The 22,762-nt window shown below is 42.3% G+C and overlaps 1 protein-coding gene across 2 annotated transcripts in view; it reads left to right on the forward strand.

The window, feature by feature from the left end:
* Positions 1 to 234: 234 nt before the first annotated feature.
* The window catches only part of LOC121543405 (nuclear factor NF-kappa-B p105 subunit), a 35,917-nt gene continuing 13,389 nt past the window's right edge, over positions 235 to 22,762 (forward strand). Inside the window, exons 1-7 of one of the 2 annotated variants that reach the window (XM_041853258.1) lie at positions 235 to 500; positions 991 to 1,049; positions 8,984 to 9,056; positions 12,278 to 12,318; positions 12,438 to 12,536; positions 21,517 to 21,665; positions 22,563 to 22,726. In XM_041853258.1, the coding sequence (XP_041709192.1) occupies positions 1,014 to 1,049; positions 8,984 to 9,056; positions 12,278 to 12,318; positions 12,438 to 12,536; positions 21,517 to 21,665; positions 22,563 to 22,726 (562 nt within the window). In that variant the 5' untranslated portion in view covers positions 235 to 500; positions 991 to 1,013. The remainder of the gene's footprint in view (positions 501 to 990; positions 1,050 to 8,983; positions 9,057 to 12,277; positions 12,319 to 12,437; positions 12,537 to 21,516; positions 21,666 to 22,562; positions 22,727 to 22,762) is intronic. The other variant, XM_041853250.1, reaches the window with a different exon arrangement.

A 22,762-nucleotide genomic window follows, 5' to 3' on the forward strand; every position in this document is an offset into this window, starting at 1 on the left:
TTGGCTAGAATGGTCCCACCTGATCTCGCCTGCCTTCAGTCATTGAGGACATGTATTTCCATTGTTAGAGCCGCGACTCGGCTATCTCGTCAATATAATAGATCATCTTTGCACGGGTTTATGTTGCCTTTGTCGGTCTAGTTGTGAGCAAACATATCCCAGCTTTGGCCAGCAGGGGGCAGGTGCTGCAAAGACCTTCACAAGCCTACGTCACTGGGAATTTCCAGTGGGGAAGTCACGTTTCTGAACAATTGGATGTTGCTGTCTTTTGTTGCCAGCAAGCACTGACATATTTCATCCTCGTTTACTGATGCAAAATTATTAAGCTAAAAGTTTTGTATAATATGAAAGTTTGACGATAGATACTGTCACTGTTTTGATTCGGTCAAATCAGTTCACCAAAGTATGGCGCACTAATGTGCAAAACTCGACTCCTCTGATTGGATTGGGACTGCAATTGTCGAACTTTCATGTGGATGTAGGAATCGCATGTGACCTAGGTAAGTGTTGGCTACAATATTTCAATTTAATTATATGAGTAATTATAATAAGTAACCAATTTAAGTTTATTGTTATAACTTTGCTAGCTAGTCAAGTTCACTTCCTCATTGTCAAATTAGCTAGCTATATGCATGCTAGCCACAAACAAAAAACTGAAGTTGAGTAGTAAGCTAGCTAGTTAGTTAGATCAGAGCAAACGGACGGTTGGCTTTGTCTTTTATTTTGTTACTATGGTGCTCTTGAAACATTGACTTAAGAGAGAGTGCTGTTTTAGCTAATTTATTTTGATACTTGTGTTTTAGTTAGCTAACTGGCTAGCTTGTTAGATTAGTGGTTTATGCACAGCATGCCAGTAGCAAATCCAAATGTCACGAGAGCAGGGCACATTTGAAATTGGTTCAGATGCAGGAAATCACTAAATCTTTAATTCCGGTAAGCATATGTACACTAAACTGCTTGAATGTTTTATAAGTCAATACTTTTCTCAAGGTCTTTGTCTTCTCTCAGACACCATGGCAGAAGAGGATGCTTACCTGGCTCACCCACAGGTAGGCTAGGTGTTTCATGTCCATGCTATGTCTACACTGGATCTCTGTATTTGTCATATATACATTGTAGGCTATATTGTTTGTCACAAAGTTTGAAGCAGAAATCTATAGATTTTTTAAAACACTTAAGAACAACATCATTATAAAAGTAGAGGTGTGGCTAAAGATGTACAGTGCCTTCAGAAAGTATTCACACCCCTTGACTTTTTCAAAATGTTGTTGTTACAAAGTGGGATTAAAATGGATTTAATTGTCAAAGTGGAAGAAAAAAAACGTTTTTCTTTTTTATTAATGGAAAATAATACAAATACACCCATCTAGTACTTGGTTGGGCCCCCCTTTGCCTCCAGAACACCCTGAATTCTTTGGGGCATGGATTCTACAAGGTGTGGCATTCAAACGTTGCTCAATTGTTATCAATGGACCAAATGTGTGCCAGGAAAACATTCCCCACGCCATTACACCACCGTCACCAGCATCTATCGTTGACACCAGGCAGGATGGGGCCACCACAAACAGGCAAATAACGGCATCTCGGAACGCACAACTCGTGGGTCCTTGTCACAGATGGGCTATTGCAGCAGACAACCACACCGGGTTTCACTCCTGTCAGCTAAAAACAAGAAGAACCCGGTGTGGGTGTCTGCTGCAATAGCCCATCCGTGACAAGGACCGACAGTTGTGCACTACGAGATGCCGTTCTGCACCCCACTGTTGTACTGCGCCGTTATTTGCCTGTTTATGGCCCGTCTGTTAGCTTGCACGATTCTTGCCATTCTCCTTCGACCGCTCAAATCAACGAGCTGTTTTCACCCACAGGACTGCCGCTGACTGGATGTTTTTTTGTTTGTCGCACCATTCTCAGTAAACCCTAGACACTGTCGTGCGGAAAAAGCTCAGGAGGCTGGCCGTTTCTGAGATACTGGAACTGTCGCGCCTGGCACCGACGATCATACCACGCTCAGTCGCTTAGGTCACTCGTTTTGCCCATTCTAACATTCAATCGAACAGTAATTGGATGCCTGTCTGCCTGCTTTATATAGCAAGCCACGGACACGTGCCTCACTGTCTGTAGGAGCGAACCATTTTCGTGAACGGGGTGGTGTACCTAATAAACAGGCAACTGAGTGTAACTTGATTATATACAGCACAGTCGGAAAGTATTCAGACCCTTTGACTTTTTCCACATTTTGTTACTTTACAGCCTTATTCTAAAATTGATTAAATTGTTTTTCAATCTACACATAATACCCCATAATGACAAAGTAAAAACAGGTTTTTAGAAATTACGTGCAAATGCATAAAAAATAAAAAACTGATATCACATTTTACATAAGTATTTAGACCCTTTACCCAGTACTTTGTTGAAGCAACTTTGGCAGCGATTACAGCCTTGAGTCTTCTTGGGTATGACGCTACAAGCTTGGCACACCTGTATTTGGGGAGTTTCTCCCATTCTTCTCTGCAGATTCTCTCAAGCTCTATCAGGTTGGATGGGGAGCATAGCTGCACAACTATTTTCAGGTCTCTCCAGAGATGTTCGATCGGGTTCAAGTCCGGGCTCTGGCTGGGCCACTAAAGGACATTCAGAGACTTAACCCGAAGCCACTTCTGCGTTGTATTGGCTGTGTGCTTAGTGTCGTTGTCCTGTTGGAAGGTGAACCTTTGCCCCAGTCTGAGGTCCTGAGCGCTCTGGAGCAGGTTTTCATCAAGGATCCCTCTGTACTTTGCGCCGTTCATTTCCCCCTCAATCCTGACTAGTCTCCCAGTCCCAGCTGCTGAAAAACATCCCCACAGCATGATGCTGCCACCACCATGCTTCACCACGGGGTTGATGCCAGGTTTCCTCCAGACGTGACGCTTGCCATTCAGGCCAAAGAGTTCAATCTTGGTTTCATCAGACCAGAGAATCTTGTTTAGGTGCCTTTTGGCAAACTCCAAGCGGGCTGTCATGTGCCTTTCACTGAGGAGTGGCTTCCGTCTGGCCACTCTACCATAAAGGCCTGATTGGTGGAGTGCTACAGAGATGGTTGGCCTTCTGGAAGGTTCTCCCATCCCCACAGAGGTACTCTAGAGCTCTGTCATAGTGACCATCAAGTTCTTGGTCACCTCCCTGACCAAGCCCTTCTCCCCCGATTGCTCAGTTTGGCCGGGCAGCCAGCTCTAGGAAGAGTCTTGGTGGTTCCAAATTTCTTGCATTTAAGAATGATGGAGGCCACTGTGTTCTTGGGGACCTTCAATGCTGCAGAAATGTTTTGGTATCCTTCCCCAGATCTGTGCTTCGACACAATCCTGTCTCGGAGCTCTACGTCAATTCCTTCGACCTCATGGCTTGGTTTTTGCTCTGACATGCACTGTCAACTGTGGGACCTTTATATATACAGGTGTGTGCCTTTCCAAATCATGTCCAATCAATTGAATTTACCACAGGTTGAATTTACCACAAGTTGTAGAAACATCTCGAGGATGATCTGTATTTCAGTTTTTATTTTTTTTATACATTTGCAAACATTTCTACAAACCTGTTTTCGCTTTGTGATTATGGGGTGTTGATGATTTTTATTTTATCAATTTTAGAATAAGGCTGTAACGTAACAAATGTGGAAAAAGGGAAGGGGTCTGAATACTTTCCGAATGCACTGTAAGTATTCAACCCCCTGAGTCAATACATGTTAGAATCACCTTTGGCAGCAAATACAGCAGGGAGTCTTTCTGGGTAAGTCTCTAAAATCTTTGCAAACCTGGATTGTACAATATTTGCTAATTATTCTTTTAAAAAATTGTCAAGCTCTGTCAAGTTGGTTGTTGATCATTGCTAGACAGCCATTTTCAAGTTTTGCAATAGTTTTTCAAACCGATTTTAAGTCACAACTGTAACTAGGCCACTCAGGAACATTCAATGTTGTCTTGGTAAGCCACTCCATTGTATATTTAGCCTTGTGTTTTAGGTTATTGTCCTGCTGAAAGGTGAATTTGTCTCCCAGTGTCTGTTGGAAAGCAGACTTAAGTATGTTTTCCTCTAGGATTTTGCCTGTGCTTAGCTCCATTCCTTTTGTTTTAATCCTAAAAAACTCCCTAGTCCTTGCTGATGACAAGCATACCCATAACATGATGCAGCCACCACCATTCTTGAAAATATGAGGAGGTACTTCCGTGATGTGTTGTATTGGATATGCCCCAAACATAACGCTTTGTATTCAGAACAAAAAGTTAATTTCTTTGCCACATTTTTTGCAGTATTACTTTAGTGCCTTTATTGCAAACAGGATGCATGGTTTGGAATATTTCTTTTCACTCTGTCATTTATTTTAGTATTGTGGGGTAAATATAATGTTGTTGATCCATCTTCAGTTATCTCCTATCCCAGTCATTAAACTCTAACTGTTTTAAAATCACGATTGGCCTCATGGTGGAATCCCTGAGCGGTTTCCTTCCTCTCCGGCAACTGATTTAGGAAGGGCGCCTGTATCTTTGTAGTGACTGGATGTATTGATACACCATCCAAAGTGTAAAATTAATAAGTGCATCATGCTCAAAGCGATATTCAATGTCTGCTTTAAAAAAAAACAATCTACCAATAGGTGGTGCCCTTCTTTGCAAACAATAGGAAAACCTCAATGAAATTGAATTGGTCACGTACACATATTATCGCAGGTGCAGCGAAATGCTTATGTTTCTAGCTCCGACAGTGCAGTAATACCTAACAATACACACATCTATAAAAATAAAAGAAATAAGAAATATCAGAACGAGCAATGTCAGTCCGGAATATAAATATATATTGTTACGTTCCCCAGCAAGAAAACCAATAATGTCGCTCAAACAGAGGGGGGAACTAACAGAGTCACTGACCAACAACCAAAATGAAACCGGTGGGGTTGTAGGAGGGGTTCTGAAAGACACTGATGGTGGTGTCCACTGAAAGTTGACTAGCAACAACAACTGGAACCTAAAAGACACCCACTAAATTTGCCCAACGAGGCAAACAAAAGTTAAAACCTACACCAAACTTAGACAGGAAGCAAACCAAAAAGGTGGCGCTAAACAAAATCAGGGAAATCCAAATAGGGAGTGCCAACTAAAGGTGTTAACCCTCCACATCTCTTAAGACCACTGAAGCACTCGCCAGCCACTCTTGAATAGCACCTGGGCCAGCACAGGTGAAACACCTTCCCACTAACGAGATGGAAACCAGCACAGGTGTAACACATACTGACTAATGAGGTGAAGCCAATCGGTGCGCCCTATACGCTAAAGTCCAAACTCAAAACATAAATGGAAAAATCAAAGCCTGTAACAATATGTACAGTGCTATGAAAAAGTATTTGCCCCCTTTCTAATTTTCTCTACTTTTGCATATTTGTGATACAGAATGTTATCAGATCTTCAACCAAAACCTAATATTAGATAAAGGGAACATAAGTGAACAAATAACACAACAATTACATATTTATTTCATAAACAAAGTTATGCAACACCCAATTCCCCTGTGTGAAAAAGTAATTGCCCCCTTACACTCAATAACTGGTTGTGCCACCTTTAGATGCAATAACTCCAACCAAATGCTTCCTGTAGTTGTTGATCAGTCTCTCACGTCGCTGTGGAGGAATTTTGGCCCACTCTTCCATGCAGAACTGCTTTAACTCAGTGACGTGTGGGTTTTCAAGCATGAACTGCTCGTTTCAAGTCCTGCCACAACATCTCAATTGGGATTAGGTCTGGACTTTGACTAGGCCATTCCAAAACTTCCAATTTGTTGCTTTTTAGCAATTTTCATATATTGATTGTGTGTTTTGGATCATTGTCTTGCTGCATGACCCAGCTGCGCTTCAGCTTCAGCTCACAGACGGATGGTCTGACATTCTCCTGTAGAATTCTCTGATCCAGAGCAGAATTTATGGTTCCTTCTATTAAGGCAAGTCGTCCAGGTCCTGAGGCAGCAAAGCATCCCCAAACCATCACACCACCACCACCATGCTTGACCTTTGGTATGATGCTCTTACTGTGGAATGCAGTGTTTGGTTTTCGCCAGGCATAATGGGACCCATCTCGTCCAAAATGTTGACTCAAGTTTGCCAAAAAGCACCTGGATGATCATCAAGACTCTTGGAAGAACGTTCTATGGACAGATGATTCAAAAGTATAACTTTTTGGACGACATGGTTCCAGTAATGCCTGGCGAAAACCAAACACTGCATTCCAAGACAATGATCCAAAACACACAATCAAGTCTATATGAAAATTGCTAAAAAGCAACAAATTGGAAGTTTTGGAATGGCCTAGTCAAAGTCCAGACCTAATCCCAATTGAGATGTTGTGGCAGGACTTGAAACGAGCAGTTCATGCTTGAAAACCCACACGTCACTGAGTTAAAGCAGTTCTGCATGGAAGAGTGGGCCAAAATTCCTCCACAGCGACGTGAGAGACTGATCAACAACTACAGAAAGCATTTGGTTGGAGTCATTGCAGCTAAAGGTGGCACAACCAGTTATTGAGTGTAATGGGGCAATTACTTTTTCACACAGGGGAATTGGGTGTTGCATAACTTTGTTTATGAAATAAATATGTAATTGTTGTGTTATTTGTTCACTTATGTTCCCTTTATCTAATATTAGGTTTTGGTTGAAGATCTGATAATATTCAGTATCACAAATATGCAAAAGTAGAGAAAATTAGAAAGGGGGAAAATACTTTTTCATAGTACTGTATATGATGGTGTGTATAGACAATATGCACAGTAAATGAATAGAAAAGGTGTGTACCCAGTGTATACAGTTGAAGTCGGAAGTTTACATACACTTAGGTTGGCGTCATTAAACTCGTTTTTCAACCACTCCACAAATTTCTACTTTGCGCATGACACAAGTCATTTTTCCAACAATTGTTTACAGACAGATTATTTCACGTATAATTCACTATATCACAATTCCAGTGGGTCAGAAGTTTACATACACTAAGTTGACTGTGCCTTTTTAAACAGCTTGGAAAATTCCAGAAAATGATTTCATGGTTTTAGAAGCTTCTGATAGGCTAATTGACATCATTTGAATCAATTGGAGGTGTACCTGTGGATGTATTTCAAGACCTACCTTCAAACTCTGTAGCTCTTTGCTTGACATCATGGGAAAATCCAAAGAAATCAGCCAAGACCTCAGAAAAAAATAGTAGACCTCCTCAAGTCTGGTTCATCCTTGGGAGCAATTTCCAAACGTCTGAAGGTACCACGTTCATCTGTACAAACAATAGTATGCAAGTATAAACACCATGGGACCACGCAGCCGTCATACCGCTCAGGAAGGAGACGCATTCTGTCTCCTAGAGATGAACGTACTTTGGTGCGAAAAGTGAAAATCAATCCCAGAACAACAGCAAAGGACCTTGTGAAGATGCTGGAGGAAACGGGTACAAAATTATCTATATCCACAGTAAAACAAGTCCTATATCGACATAACCTGAAAGGCCACTCAGCAAGGAAGAAGCCACTGCTCCAAAACCGCCATAAAAAATCCAGACTACGGTTTGCAACTGCACATGGGGACAAGGATCATACTTTTTGGAGAAATGTCCTCTGGTCTGATGAAACAAAAATAGAACTGTTTGGCCATAATGACCATCGTTATGTTTGGAGGAAAAAGAGGTGACTTGCAAGCTGAAGAACACCATCCCAACCGTGAAGCACGGGGGTGGCAGCATCATGCTGTGGGGGTGCTTTGCTGCAGGAGGGACTGGTGCACTTCACAAAATAGATGGCATCATGAGGAAGGAATATTATGTGGATATATTGAAGCAACATCTCAAGACATCAGTCAGGAAGTTAAAGCTTGGTCGCAAATGGGTCTTCCAAATGGACAATGACCCCAAGCATACTTCCAAAGTTGTGGCAAAATGGCTTAAGGACAGCAAAGTCATGGTATTGGAGTGGCCATCACAAAGCCCTGACCTCAATCCTATAGAAAATGTGTGGGCAGAACTGAAAAAGCGTGTGCGTGCAAGGAGGCCTACAAACCTGACTCAGTTACACCAGCTCCGTCAGAAGGAATGGGCCAAAATTCACCCAATTTATTGTGGGAAGCTTGTGGAATGCTACCCAAAACGTTTGACCCAAGTTAAATAATTTAAAGGCAATGCTACCAAATACTAATTGAGTGTATGTAAACTTCTGACCCACTGGGAATGTGATGAAAGAAATAAAAGCTGAAATAAATCATTCTCTCTACTATTATTCTGACATTTCACATTCTTAAAATAAAGTGGTGATCCTAACTAACCTAAGACAGGGAATGTTTACTAGGATTAAATGTCAGGAATTGTGAAAAACTGAGTTTAAATGTATTTGGCTAAGGTGTATGTGAACTTCCGACTTCAACTGTACATATGAAGTGGGTAAAACAGTATTAAAGTGACCAGTGTTCAATTACTCTTTGTGGTTAAATCTGTGCTTGAAATTCACTGCACGACTTAGGGACCTAACAGAGAATTGTACGTGTGGGGTACAGAGATGGGGTAGTCATTTAAAAATTATGTTAAACACTATTATTGCACACAGAGTGAGTCCATGCAATTTATTATGTGACTTGTTAAGCAACTTTTTACTCCTGAACTTATTTAGGCTTGCCATAACAAAAGGGTTGAATACTTATTGACTCAAGGCATTTCATTTAAAATTAATTTGTAAACATTTCTAAAAACATAATTCCACGGGGTATTGTGTGTAGATCAGTGACACAAAATCTAAATGTAATCCATTTTAAATTCAGGCTGTAACACAACAAAATGTGGAAAAAGTTGAAGGGTGTGAATACTTTCTGAAGGCACTGTAACTTCAGCTGACAGGTTTGCCTGTGTCTCTTTCATAGATGCTAGTTGTACCCCTACATTTGTCAGTGAAAAAAGATGTCAATAACCTTGTCCTCTCTTGTTTTCTTTTCTTGTAGTACTTTGACATAGAGCCACTATGGGATCCTCTGAATTTCCCTCCCATGTCACTCACCAACTCACTCCGGACAGGTAAGAAGAAGGAATGACTTCATGGCACAGCATCATCTTTTATCTGGTCTATAAACCCCTTTAAATAAACCCCTTTATATAAACCCCTTTTATATAAACATTGCTCATCCATATATGTATTAATATATTCTTAATTCTATTACTTTACTTAGATTTGTGTGTATTAGGTATATGTTGTGAAATTGTTAGATATTACTTGTTAGATATACTGCACTCTCGGAGCTAGAAACAAAAGCATTTTGCTACACCCGCAATAACATCTGCTAAACACGTGTATGTGACCAATACAATTTGATTTTGATTTAAAGAAACCCCATTAAAGGTACTGAACAGTCATTCTGAAAAGTACTTTTTCTCTCATGGCTAACTACCAGGAAGTTTGAAAAGACTGGCTGAGTGGGTGGGGAGCTTATATTATTGAGCTTGTCTTGACTGACAGCTCTTTGAAACGCCTATGTCAAGCAACTTGGATGCTGTGAGAAGTGTTGCATTAAAATATTCTCAAGCAAATTTGGTGATACACAATGCAACTCAAACAACATTGAAATTGCATCAATGGTATACAGTGTGTGTATATGTGTATACAGTGCATTCGTAAAGTATTCAGACCCTTGACTTTCTATACCTTTTGTTACGTTTATAGCCTTATTCTAAAATGGATTAAATTGTTTGTTTTTTCTTAATCAATCTACACACAATACCCCATAATGACAAAGCAAAAACAGGTTTTTAGAAATTGTAGCAAATTTATAAAAATAAAATAAATAAATAAGAAATCTCACATTTACATAAGTATTCAGACCCTTTACTCAGTACTTTGTTGAAGCATCTTGGCAGCGATTACAGCCTCAATTCTTCTTGGGTATGACGCTACAAGCTTGGCACACCTGTATTTGGGGAGTTTCTCCCATTCTTCTGTCAGGTTGGATGGGGAGCAACGCTGCACAGCTATTTTCAGGTCTCTCCATAGATGTTTGATCGGGTTCAAGTCCGGGCTCTGGCTGGGCCACTAAAGGACATTGAGACTTGTCCCGAAGCCACTCCTGCGTTGTCTTGGCTGTGTGCTTAGGTTCGTTGTCCCGTTGGAAGGTGAACCTTCGCCCCAGTCTGAGGTCCTGAGCACTCTGGAGCAGGTTTTCATCAAGGATCTCTCAGTACTTTGCTCCGTTCATCTTACCCTCGATCCTGACTAGTCTCCCAGTCCCTGCCGCTGAAAAACATCCCCACCACCATGCTTCACCGTAGGGATGGTATTGGCTAGGTGATGAGCGGTGCCTGGTTTCCTCCAGATGTGACGCTTGGCATTCAGGCCAAAGAGTTCATTCTTGGTTTCATCAGACCAGATAATCTTGTTTCTCATGGTCTGAGAGTCCTTTGGCAAACTCCAAGCGGGCTGTCATGTTCCTTTTACTGAGGAGTGGCTTCGGTCTGCCCACTCTACCATAAAGGCCTGATTGGTGGAGTGCTGCAGAAATGGTTGTCTTTTCTAGAAGGTTCTCCCATCTCCACAGAGGAACTCTGGAGCGCTGTCAGAGTGATCCAACGGGTTCTTGGTCACCTCCCTGACCAAGGCCCTATCCCCTGATTTGCTCAGTTAGGCCGGGTGGCCAGCTCTAGGAAGAGTCTTGGTGGTTCCAAACTTCTTCCATTGAAGAATGATGGAGGCCACTGTGTTTTTGGGGACCTTCAATGCTGCAAAAATGTTTAGGTACCCTTCCCCAGATCTGTGCCTCGACACGATCCTGTCTCTGAGCTCTACGGATTCCTTCAACCTCATGGCTTGGTTTTTGCTCTGACATGCATTGTAAACTGTGGGACCTTATATAGACAGGTGTGTGCCTTTCCAAATCATGTCCAATCAATTGAATTTACAACAGGTGGACTCCAATTAAGTTGTAGAAACATCTCAAGGATGATCAATGGAAACAGGATGCACCTGAGCTCAATTTCGAGTCTCCTAGACATTTCTAAAAACCTGTTTTTGCTTTGTCATTATAGGGTATAGTGTGTAGATTGATTAGAAAGCCCCCCCAATTTAATAAATTTTAGAATAAGGCTGTAACGTAACAAAATATGGAAAAAGTGAAGGGGTCTGAATACGTTCTGAATGCACTGTAGGTATTTTTCCAAAATATAGATTAAATAGGTATATCTAAAGATGTAATTTCATGAATGCCAGTGGTAGCCTAAAATTGGAGAGCGCTTTCATGGTCAAGAGTAAGCTCTTCCTCGCCACCACCTTTTTATGAAAAGGTAGTTAAAAAATAACTCAGTTTCATGATGTCATGATATTACAGAGTTCTAATGTAGACATGAGCCTACTTCTCCTTCTGTCTAACTTTCACTTCTCCATTTGTCTCGGGGGGCTGTTTTAAAACCAAGGTTTAAGCGAGACTAGTGGTTGTTTAGGCAAGACTAATGGGAATATATGGGAACTACTACTTTCTCCGGGGGATACCCATCTCTTTACCACAAATGGCATATTCAAGAGCAGTCTTGATGAATGGACATACCCCACAATCTCGTATGTTGATGCTCATTACTTCATTAATCTTACAAGTATGGATATAGCCATCCTGTGAGGGCAATGCGCCATTCTTAGAGCTGAAGGAAAATGTTGAATTTCAATGTCCGGATGAAGGTCGTCTGTTCTATAGAGAGCTGATGCCGAGTATAATTTGGCAGATAAGGTTGATTGAGGTTACATCGGTGGGAGGATGTGGCTTAGGCAGCAGGCCCTGCATTAGGCAGGAAGGGGAAGAGGCTGGCTCCGCAAACAATTGTTTGAGGAGCAAGATGAGACGACTATCACAAGGGTTTTTGTCACATTTGGTAAAAGACTCAAAACATTGTTTTGTTGACATGGAACTAGATAGCCCAGGCCCCCATTCCTAAAAAGCCATACCTTTTGTTTGTTAGTTTTGTTTATCTGATTCAAAATACATCCTCTACCACAGCACCTCAGCTCAATTCAAGATGTTTGTTAAGAAGAGGGATGGCCCTAGAGAGCTACTGGTTGTTCAGGGTTTTGTTCCAGCCTTGCTCTAACACACCTGCTTTTGCTAATCAATGTCCTCATTGGCCGCTGATTAGTTAGTAGAATCAGGTGTGTTAGAGCAGAGCTGGAGCAAAAACCTTCACACCCAATACAGTAGGAGGAGGGGGAGCCAGTCCTGCTGTAAAACTAACGTAAACCATTGTTTATTTGTTCTTAATTACAGCAGATGGACCTTACCTCCAAATCATTGAACAGCCTAAACAGGTAACCCTTTCCTTCAGTGTGCTCCTTCTCTTAGTGACAGCATAGGCTATGTAAATTTAACCAAATTTCAAAGGGATATTAAAAACTGTTTATTTGAGTATCATTCATGTCTGTTCCAGCGGGGCTTCAGGTTCCGTTATGGCTGTGAGGGGCCCTCTCACGGCGGGCTCCCAGGGGCCTCCAGCGAGAAGAACAGGAAGTCCTATCCCCAGGTCAAGGTAAGTCTCACCCATAGAGAATGATAGAGGCCTCTAGTGCCCAAAAGGCTGTATTGGCATGGGCAGCGCCATTGAGGGTAGAGGTCTTCACCTTTTGGACCCGTTTCGAAATGGACCTGGGACTTTCCCACCCAGACCCAATATGCATAAATAAAAATAAAAACATTTAGAGACCCGTTCCGAACGGACCTGAAGACAACTAGACCCGTTCCGTATAGACCTGGTCGGATGCAGACCCGGTCCGATCCGAGTGAGGGAAGCATCAGAAAAGTAATTCAAGCTACTTTATTAACCGGCGCTGATAAAATGCGAGTGTGAGCGAGTGACACGTTGAGTAGGAAGAGACAGCAACCAACCAAGCCAACTCACGCTATAGTAGACTAATAGCTGCCATAGCTAGGTTATTTATCATCAAATATGATTACATAGCACCTGTCTTGACTGCATCAAACCGGGGGAAGCTAGTTAAGCTAGCTAACGTTAGCTAGCTAGGCTAACTGAGACTGCAGTGCATGCGCTTTCTCATCCTACAGTTACAAATAACAACTCCATTCGGAATATTAAGTAGCCTACCTGTTGGCTCTTGGTCGTTGTAGCCTATCCTTCTCCTTTAACTTTTAATTCTGTCATTTTAATTCCATTTTCCATTGATTAGATATCGCCTAACTTGTGCCACACACTGAGCGAGGCTCTATGACTGTAGCCTATTGCCACTTTGATGACTTAAGATTGGCAAACAACAAGCTACACGTGCCATGCTCCACTCTCGTGAAAAGCAAGAGCAGCGGCATAAAGGATAAAATGTCTCTCTCTCTCTCTCTACTGCAGCAGTCGCGTTTGGATCTGTACGGGCCTTTCCGGACAAGTCAGTTAAAATTACACATATCAGATCCGACCCAGACCTGTGACATTATTTAGAAATCTTTTTTTTTTTACCCCCCTTTTTCTCCCCATTTTCGTGATATCCTTGTCTCATCGCTGCAATTCCCCAACGGGCTCGGGAGAGGCGAAGGAACGAGTCATGCATCCTCCTAAACCTGACCCGCCAAACCGCGTTCCTTAACACCTGCACGCTTAACCCGGAAGCCAGCCGCACCAATGTGTCGGAGGAAACACCGTTCAACTAACGACCAAAGTCAGCCTGCAGGCGCCCTGCCCGCCACAAGGAGTCGCTAGAGCGCGATGAGCCAATTAAAGCCCCCCCCTTTCAAACCCTCCCCTAACCCTGGGCCAATTGTGCACCGCCCTATGGGACTCCCGGTCACGGCCGGTTGTGACACACAGCCTGGGATCGAACCTGGGTCTGTAGTGACGCCTTAGACCGCTGTGCCACTCAGGAGGCCCTGTTTATTTAGAATTCTCGATTCGGGTATTCGCGTACAGGTGGATCCGTGAAGGCCTCTAATTGAGGGCTTCCACCATTTTAATGTAGTCAACTGGGTGGGACGTCCAACTTCATTGGCTGATCCTGCCTGGTGACCCTGTTGGAGTCATGTCTAACCGGGTCACCAGGCAGGATCAGCCAATCGTGAAGAAGAAAATGTACTACTTCAAAATGGAGATTGCCTCAATGGCTCTGCCCATGCTGTCACAGACGCTATAATGGCATAGATACAAAGGCCTGCTGTCCGTCCTTCACTCCTTCCTTCCTTTGATCTTTCAACTAAACAAGCGGAAGTAGGAATTCCCCATGAGATTCCAATGAATTTAGCGTCTCACGTGTTTGAGATGTAATTATCTTGTTCATATGTGAATGAAAAAACGTTTGATCAGCTCCGCATGTATTTCAAGCTAACATTTACATGCCCATCCTGACAGAAATCTGTTCATGCAAGTAACACAATTTTGCCCCTCACACACACACCACAAATACTTGTGTATCTTTAGGCAATTTGAACTATGTTCAGTCTGTACTCTGGGAAATCCCCCTTTGTTGTGCCTCAAAATATTTCCCTCAAGCAGTATGAATAGGTACTGTCTGTTGGTGTTGAGGCGCTAACTCCAACCGCTCATCTTCTGAGCATGCTTTTGTTTCAATACATTTGAACCTTTACACCTGAGGGTTTTTTTGCTGAAAGGTTTTAAATGATCTTTTATTGGAGCTAGACATGAGAATGGATAGTCTTTCAATGGTCAGGGGAAAGAGGAATCTTATCTTCATTTCTTCAGTAAGCTCTAAGTTCTGTTCCCATGATTGTTAGAGGCTAGTGGTCCTCTGTAGCGAAATTGGTAGAGCATGGCGCTTGTAACGCCAGGGTAGTGGGTTCGAACCCCGGGACCACCCATACGTAAAAATGTATGCACACATGACTTTAAGTCGCTTTGGATAAAAGCATCTGCTAAATGGCATATTATTATTATATTATTATGCACAAAATAAGATAAAATGAGTCTAAAGACAGGTACACTCCACTCCGTATGTATTTGGACAGTGAAGGTAAGATCTTTTTTTTGTTTCTATACTCCCAACATTTTGGATTTGAGATCAAATGTTTTACATGAGGCGACAGTGCAGAATGTCACCTTTTTATTTGAGTGTATTTTTATACATACTGTATCTGTTTTACTGTTTAGAAATGAAAGCACTTTATGTATCTTGTCCCCAGTTTGAAGATGTCATAATTATTTGGACAAAATTCACTTAGTGTGTATTAAAGTAGTCACAAAGTTGAGTATTTGGTCCCATATTCCCTAGTGACTACATCAAGCTTGTGACGACACACTTGTTGGATGCATTTGCAGTTTGTTTTGGGTCATTCACAATTAATTCACGATTATCAATAATCATGGAAGTAGCATCCAGATAATATAGACGTGTTTAGAAAAACGTATATTCTTACTTACAATAAAAGTGACTCCCAAATGACACTACATCATTCACCATTCTCTTCCTATTGGGCAAAACATAATCCGAAACAACCAAAAGAAGCTGCAAATGCATTCAAGTTTGTAGAGTCACAAGCTTGATGTAGTCATTGCGTGCTAGGAATATGGGACCAAATACTAAACTTTTGACTACATTAATACGTTATAAGTTAATTCTGTCCAAATACTTATGACATCTTCAAATGGGGGTCTAGATAATTTCTAAATGGTAAAACAGATATGTATAAAAAATACCCTCACTTTCTTTTGACATTCTGTACTGTCACCTCATATGATTTTTTTAAAATCTCAAATCCAAAATGCTGGAGTATAAGGCCACATTTACAATTTTAGCTTCACTGTCCGAATACATACGGAGGGGAGTGTATATAAATCTGTTGGGAATTTCCTCCTGTGTCATAGAGGTAATTACTAGGGACTGTCGCGTGGCATCACCAACAGGAAACGGTGTTTTCAGCTCGCCCCCACGGTCTCAGACTCCGACATGAAACAACTGCCTCAGAGTGTAAAATATAGAGGTGTCTCTCAAACCTGTTCTAGAGGTTGTAGAGGCAGATATAGCCCACTGTCTATGTTGTGCTTCTGTACATAAAGTTACAGAGTACATTGATATGAGTTCTCTTTTAAATGCAGTGGCTAAAGACTGGGGTTGAGGCGAGACATTTGAGCTCAAGGGCAGGCTAAAGACTTTTCTAGGTAGGCAAATTCAAAATGTGTTCTTCAGTCTCACCCTCTGACTGCTTTGCCTAACATCATATGTACTATTTCTTGGAACGTGGTTGGTTTTGTATGTAGGCCAATTTTGGCTGGGAGAACCAAGCATGGCGCTTGCAACGCCAGGGTTGTGGGTTCGATTCCCACGGGGGGCCAGGGGGGCCAGTATGAAAATGAATGCACTCACTAACTAAGTCGCTCTGGATAAGAGCGTCTGCTAAATGACTAAAATGTAAATGTAAGGCATTAGTCTACAGTGCAGTATTCATTTTGTCAAGGAAGAATGTGTAAGATTTCAAAGTGGTTAGATGGCATACTTTTACCTTTCCCTGTGTCCATTACATGTGTTGATATCCATAAGCATCAGTCACTCCCAGAGTTAATAATTTATGTGATGCATCATTGTTGCTGCATTAAATTCATGTTATCAGACTTTGACAGTTCAAGCATGTTGTTTACACTATTGTTGGATCTATGTTGGCTTCCTGTTAGTTTGAACAGAACGCTGTGAGACATTAGTCTATGTGTCATAGAAAGTAATTCATCTGAAGAGAAATGCGCATTCTCTTTTCTGTGGAGAATGGGTGACTGGTAAGCTGAGGGGTTTTCCCTGAGGGGTTTTGGAAGGATGGGATCTTTAGTTGAAGTTGTGGAAAAACTTGACATTTTATAATTGTTTGAAAATAGCTCTGGTCACATGAAAAAGGACTGAGATTCCCAACCTACCCTAACCCGGGGTTCTACACTAACTTTTTCCACAGGTGGCACTGGTGCTACTAACTTTTTTTAGTTGGTGACACCAGCACATGATTTGGTCGCACCAAATTTTTAAATAATTTATTTTAGAATTGATAATGACCTGGCCTGTGTCCCATAATGTGCCTGCATTTCATACAGAACCAGGCTAATAATGACTAGCCATCTTTTAAATTAGCATGCCCTGATCAGAAATGAAATCACTGAATATTATATTGGGACAGTAGAACTTCTAAATCGGCTGCCAACTTCAATGACTTTTCAAGGACCAACGAGACTAGAGGAAAATGTCAGATTTTCCAATGTCTGGTCGACTGGCCCAGAGGGTTTCAAAAACCTCCCTGTATGTCGAGCACTGACACACACAGACATGGGCATTCCCATGCCATTGTCGCCTCTGAAGAAAGTTGGTTTATTTTTGGTCAATTGCACATTACTGTTTGAATAAATCATGATGATAAAATAAAAAAACTAACGTGACCACGTCAAAAAATTCACTGGCACCCTTGCGACCAATAAAAAATTGTGTGTCGCATTGCCAAGTCAAATGGTTGCAGGATGGAACCCTGCCCTAACATGATGACCAAACTGGCTCCGCTCGTGCGCATGTTGAGTTTTTCTATCCCCACCAGACAGGACAAGCAGGTTGAAATATCAAAACGAACTCTGAACCAACTATATTCATTTGGGGACAGGTCGCAACACACATGAAACATTCATGGACATTTAGCTAGCTAGCTTGCTGTTGCTAGGTAATTTGTCCTGGGATATAGACATTTGGTTGTTATTTTACCTAAAATGTACAAGGTCCTTTTGTTTGCTGGATCTTTGTAGAATTTTTACCAATTTTGGAGTCACACAATATCGTGTGTTCTCTACTCCGACAATTAATCCACAGATAAAAGGGGAAACCTAGTTAGTTTCTGGTAATCGCTCCTAGCTCAGTCTTCTCTGTGGATTTTATATGGAGGTTGGCAACCAACTTTCAGGTGCATTACAGCAACTGACTGGAGTGTGGACCTCGTTCATCTTTCAATCACCCACGTGGGTATATGCTCCTAAAAACCAATGAGGAGATGGGAGAGGCGGGACTTGCAGCGCGTCAAGTGTCTAAAATAGAACCATGTTCTAGTTTAGTTTCTGGCAACTTTTGGATGAAATGATTGAATAACATGTACAGTGGGGAGAACAAGTATTTGATACACTGTCGATTTTGCAGGTTTTCCTACTTACAAAGCATGTAGAGGTCTGTAATTTTTATCATAGGTACACTTCAACTGTGAGAGACGGAATCTAAAACAAAAATCCAGAAAATCACATTGTATGATTTCTAAGTAATTAATTTGCATTTTATTGCATGACATAAGTATTTGATCACCTACCAACCAGTAAGAATTCCGGCTCTCACAGACCTGTTAGTTTTTCTTTAAGAAGCCCTCCTGTTCTCCACTCATTACCTGTATTAACTGCACCTGTTTGAACTCGTTACCTGTATAAAAGACACCTGTCCACACACTCAATCAAACAGACTCCAACCTCTCCACAATGGCCAAGACCAGAGAGCTGTGTAAGGACATCATGGATAAAATTGTAGACCTGCACAAGGCTGGGATGGGCTACAGGACAATAGGCAAGCAGCTTGGTGAGAAGGCAACAGCTGTTGGCGCAATTATTAGAAAATTGAAGAAGTTCAAGATGATGGTCAATCACCCTCGGTCTGGGGCTCAATGCAAGATCTCAACTCGTGGGGCATCAATGATCATGAGGAAGGTGAGGGATCAGCCCAGAACTACACGGCAGGACCTGGTCAATGACCTGAAGAGAGCTGGGACCACAGTCTCAAAGAAAACCATTAGTAACACACTACGCCGTCATGGATTAAAATCCTGCAGCGCACGCAAGGTCCCCCTGCTCAAGCCAGCACATGTCCAGGCCCGTCTGAAGTTTGCCAATGACCATCTGGATGATCCAGAGGAGGAATGGGAGAAGGTCATGTGGTCTGATGAGACAAAAATATAGCTTTTTGGTCTAAACTCCACTCGCCGTGTTTGGAGGAAGAAGGATGAGTACAACCCCAAGAACACCATCCCTGTATGGAGGAGTGGGCCAAAATCCCTGCTGTAGTGTGTGCAAACATGGTCAAGACCTACAGGAAACGTATGATCTCTGTAATTGCAAACAAATGTTTCTGTACCAAATATTTTCTGCTTTTCTGATGTATCAAATACTTATGTCATGCAATAAAATGCAAATGAATTACTTAAAAATCATACAATGTGATTTTCTGGATTTTTGTTTTAGATTCCGTCTCTCACAGTGTACCTATGATAAAAAATTACAGACCTCTACATGCTTTATAAGTAGGAAACACTGCCGATTTTGCAGGTTATCAAATACTTGTTCTCCTCACTGTATGTATACATTAATTTTGCAACGCTCGCCCACGCAACACAGGCAGTGTGGTCAGCATGTAACCCTGTGTATCAAAATCTGAGCCATGTGTAAAAGTGTTTTCATCCAGCATTTCCTTCATGTATTCATTTGGTTGATTCATCACTCAGAAATGGATTACCATTTGGACTGGCATTTTCCACTGTTTTGAATGCTGTGTGTTTGTGTGATTGTATACGTGTGTTTTGTCAACGCAAGAGTGACACATTTTCCCCCTAGAGAAAGTGTGTTACTAACCTCATTTGGTTGACTCATCACTCAGAAATTGTTTACCATTTCGACTGGGAATTTTGAATGATGTGTGTTGTTGATGCAAAAGTGACTAATTTCCCCCCTAGAGAAAGTGTCTGAATAACCACATGACAAACAAAGCACAAAGAGACAGTAGCTCCTAACTGAGCCTGTCAGTCAGCCAATCAGTCAAGTCGTTATGACTGAACTAGTTACACAGGCTAAGAGCCAATAAACCAGAGAGCACATTTTAGACTTTACAAGATTTCTTTCTTTTCACAAAACACCACCATACTAAACTCAGCAAAACAAGAAACGTCCTCTCACTGTCTACTGCGTTTATTTTCAGCAAACTTAACATGTGTAAATATTTGTATGAACATAACAAGATTCAACAACTGAGACATAAACTGAAAATGTATGCACTCACTAACTGTAAGTCGCTCTGGATAAGAGCGTCTGCTAAATGACAAATGTAAAATGTAAACAAGTTCCACAGACATGTGACTAACAGAAATTGAATAATGTGTCCCTGAACAAAGGGGGGGGGTCAAAATCAAAAGTAATGGTCAGTATCTGGTGTGGACACCAGCTTCATTAAGTACTGCAGTGCATCTCCTCCTCATGGATTGCACCAGATTTGCCAGTTCTTGCTGTGAGATGTTACCCCACTCTTCCACCAAGGCACCTGCAATTTCCCGGACATTACTGGGGGAACTGGCCCTAGCCCTCACCCTCCTATCCAACAGGTCCCAGACATGCTCAATGGGATTGAGATCCGGGCTCTTCGCTGGCCATGGCAGAACACTGACATTCCTGTCTTGCAGGAAATCACGAGCAGTATGGCTGGTGGCATTGTCATGCTGGAGGGTCATGTCAGGATGAGCCTGCAGGAGGGGTACCACATGAGGGAGGAGGATGTCTTCCCTGTAACGCACAGCGTTTCGATTGCCTGCAATGACAACAAGCTCAGTCCGATGATGCTGTGACACACCGCCCCAGACCATGACGGACCCTCCACCTCCAAATCGATCCCACTCCAGAGTACAGGCCTTGGTGTAAGGCTCATTCCTTCGACGATAAACGCGAATCCGACCATCACCCCTGGTGAGACAAAACCGCGACTCGTCAGTGAAGAGCACTTTTTGCCAGTCCTGTCTGGTCCAGCGACGGTGGGTTTGTGCCAATAGGCGACGTCGTTGCCGGTGATGTCTGGTGAGGACCTGCCTTACAACAGCCCTACAAGCCCTCAGTCCAGCCTCTCTCAGCCTATTGCGGACAGTCTGGGCACTGATGGAGGGATTGTGCGTTCCTGGAATGACTCGGGCAGTTGTTGTTGCCATCCTGTCCCTGTCCCGCAGGTGTGATGTTCGGATGTACCGATCCTGTGCAGGTGTTGTTACACGTGGTCTGCCACTGTTGTCCGTCCTGTCTCCCTGTAGCGCTGTCTTAGGCGTCTCACAGTACAGACATTGCAATTTATTGCCCTGGCCACATCTGCAGTCCTCATGCCTCCATGCAGCATGCCTAAGGCACGTTCACGCAGATGAGCAGGGACCCTGGGCATCTTTCTTTTGGTGTTTTTCAGAGTCAGTAGAAAGGCCTCTTTAGTGTCCTAAGTTTTCATAACTGACCTTAATTGCCTACCGTCTGTAAGCTGTGTCTTAACGACCGTTCCACAGGTGCATGTTCATTAATTGTTTATGGTTCATTGAACAAGCTTGGGAAACAGTGTTTAAACCTTTTACAATGAAGATCTGTGAAGTTATTTGTATTTTTACGAATTATCTTTGAAAGACAGGGTCCTGAAAAGGGGACGTTTCTTTTTTTGCTGAGTTTATGTAAGCAGTCTGGCACTCGAGGCTATCTCGAGGCTATCGTTCGAATATCTTGTCTAAAGAGTGTCTCCCTCTAAAAAGGCAATTTGCTGTTGTCTTTGCAGATCTGTAACTACCAGGGGTTGGCACGTGTGGTGGTACAGCTGGTGACCAACTCTAAAGATGCCCATCTCCATGCCCACAGTCTGGTGGGCAAGCAGTGTGACAAGGGCATCTGCATCGCAGACCTACAGCCCAAAGACTCCAGCATCAGGTGTGTCTCCACCGTTCACTCTAGTTAGCGCACGAATGAACACACACTAGGGCTGGCACGGTAATTGTATAATCATGTAACCGACAATTTATGGATGAAGACCATGAATAAAATAACAGTTTAATACATAATTTAAAAATATATATTTTTATGAACTTTATTTTCAAGTAGTAGATATATTTTACACAATAGCAGTAGTGTAAATGAATGATTATGAACATTTGTTTTGCTACCTTAATCCATCTAGATATCAAACTGTCTCCACCTCCTCCCGACACACGCTCTCTTCTTCAAAATGTGCACTCCCTTTGATGCTGCTGTAGCCAGCTACAGTGCGCATAATTCTCCGGTTTGTAAAGATGTAAAAAGATGCTAAAATCCGACCTGAATTGTCATTCTGTCTGCTGAAATTAGCTACCCAATGTAATTGTTGGTGAATGTGGACATTTATAAGCAAAAGTTAATCATCAATGTTATAAAAACCGAAGTTGAAATCAAATAGGCTAGCAAACGTCAAGTCTGTGTGCATAACCCAGAGGCATGACCACTGCACGTGATAGATTGATCCACTAGAAGAGAGGTGAAGATTTGCCTGCCTTAATGTTGCAAACCGTTACCCAAAATTCCATGATCGTCACAGCCCTAACACACACCATTGAAAGAGCAAGTTAGCTTACCGGTAAATGAGTACGTTTGGCACCTTCTAAAATGTTTGCTTATTGACAACATTGCAGAAATGTCTGGACTTCCTATAGGACCATTATGGATCCTTCCTTTGAGATCATATGTAATGATGAGATTTCTCGCTTAGTGTTTCCCCATCTAACTTGAATTGACTTTATGGTGCACTCATTCTTAAAAACGTACCACATGTAAATCAGTCATTCCTTGTGACAGTTTCCCCAACCTGGGCATCCTCCACGTGACCAAGAAGAATGTGAGTAAGACCCTGGAGGACCGCATGACTGAGGCCTACAGGATGGGCTACAACTGTGGCATTGTCATCCACTCCGACATAGATTCCTTCCAGGGAGAGGTCCGCATCCCCCGGGAGCTCACTGGTCAGCCACCTTTAAGACAGTTGATTGAATGAATGT

This window comes from Coregonus clupeaformis, chromosome 3 (assembly GCF_020615455.1).
Source record: "Coregonus clupeaformis isolate EN_2021a chromosome 3, ASM2061545v1, whole genome shotgun sequence".
In the NCBI taxonomy this organism is placed as follows: Eukaryota; Metazoa; Chordata; class Actinopteri; order Salmoniformes; family Salmonidae; genus Coregonus; species Coregonus clupeaformis.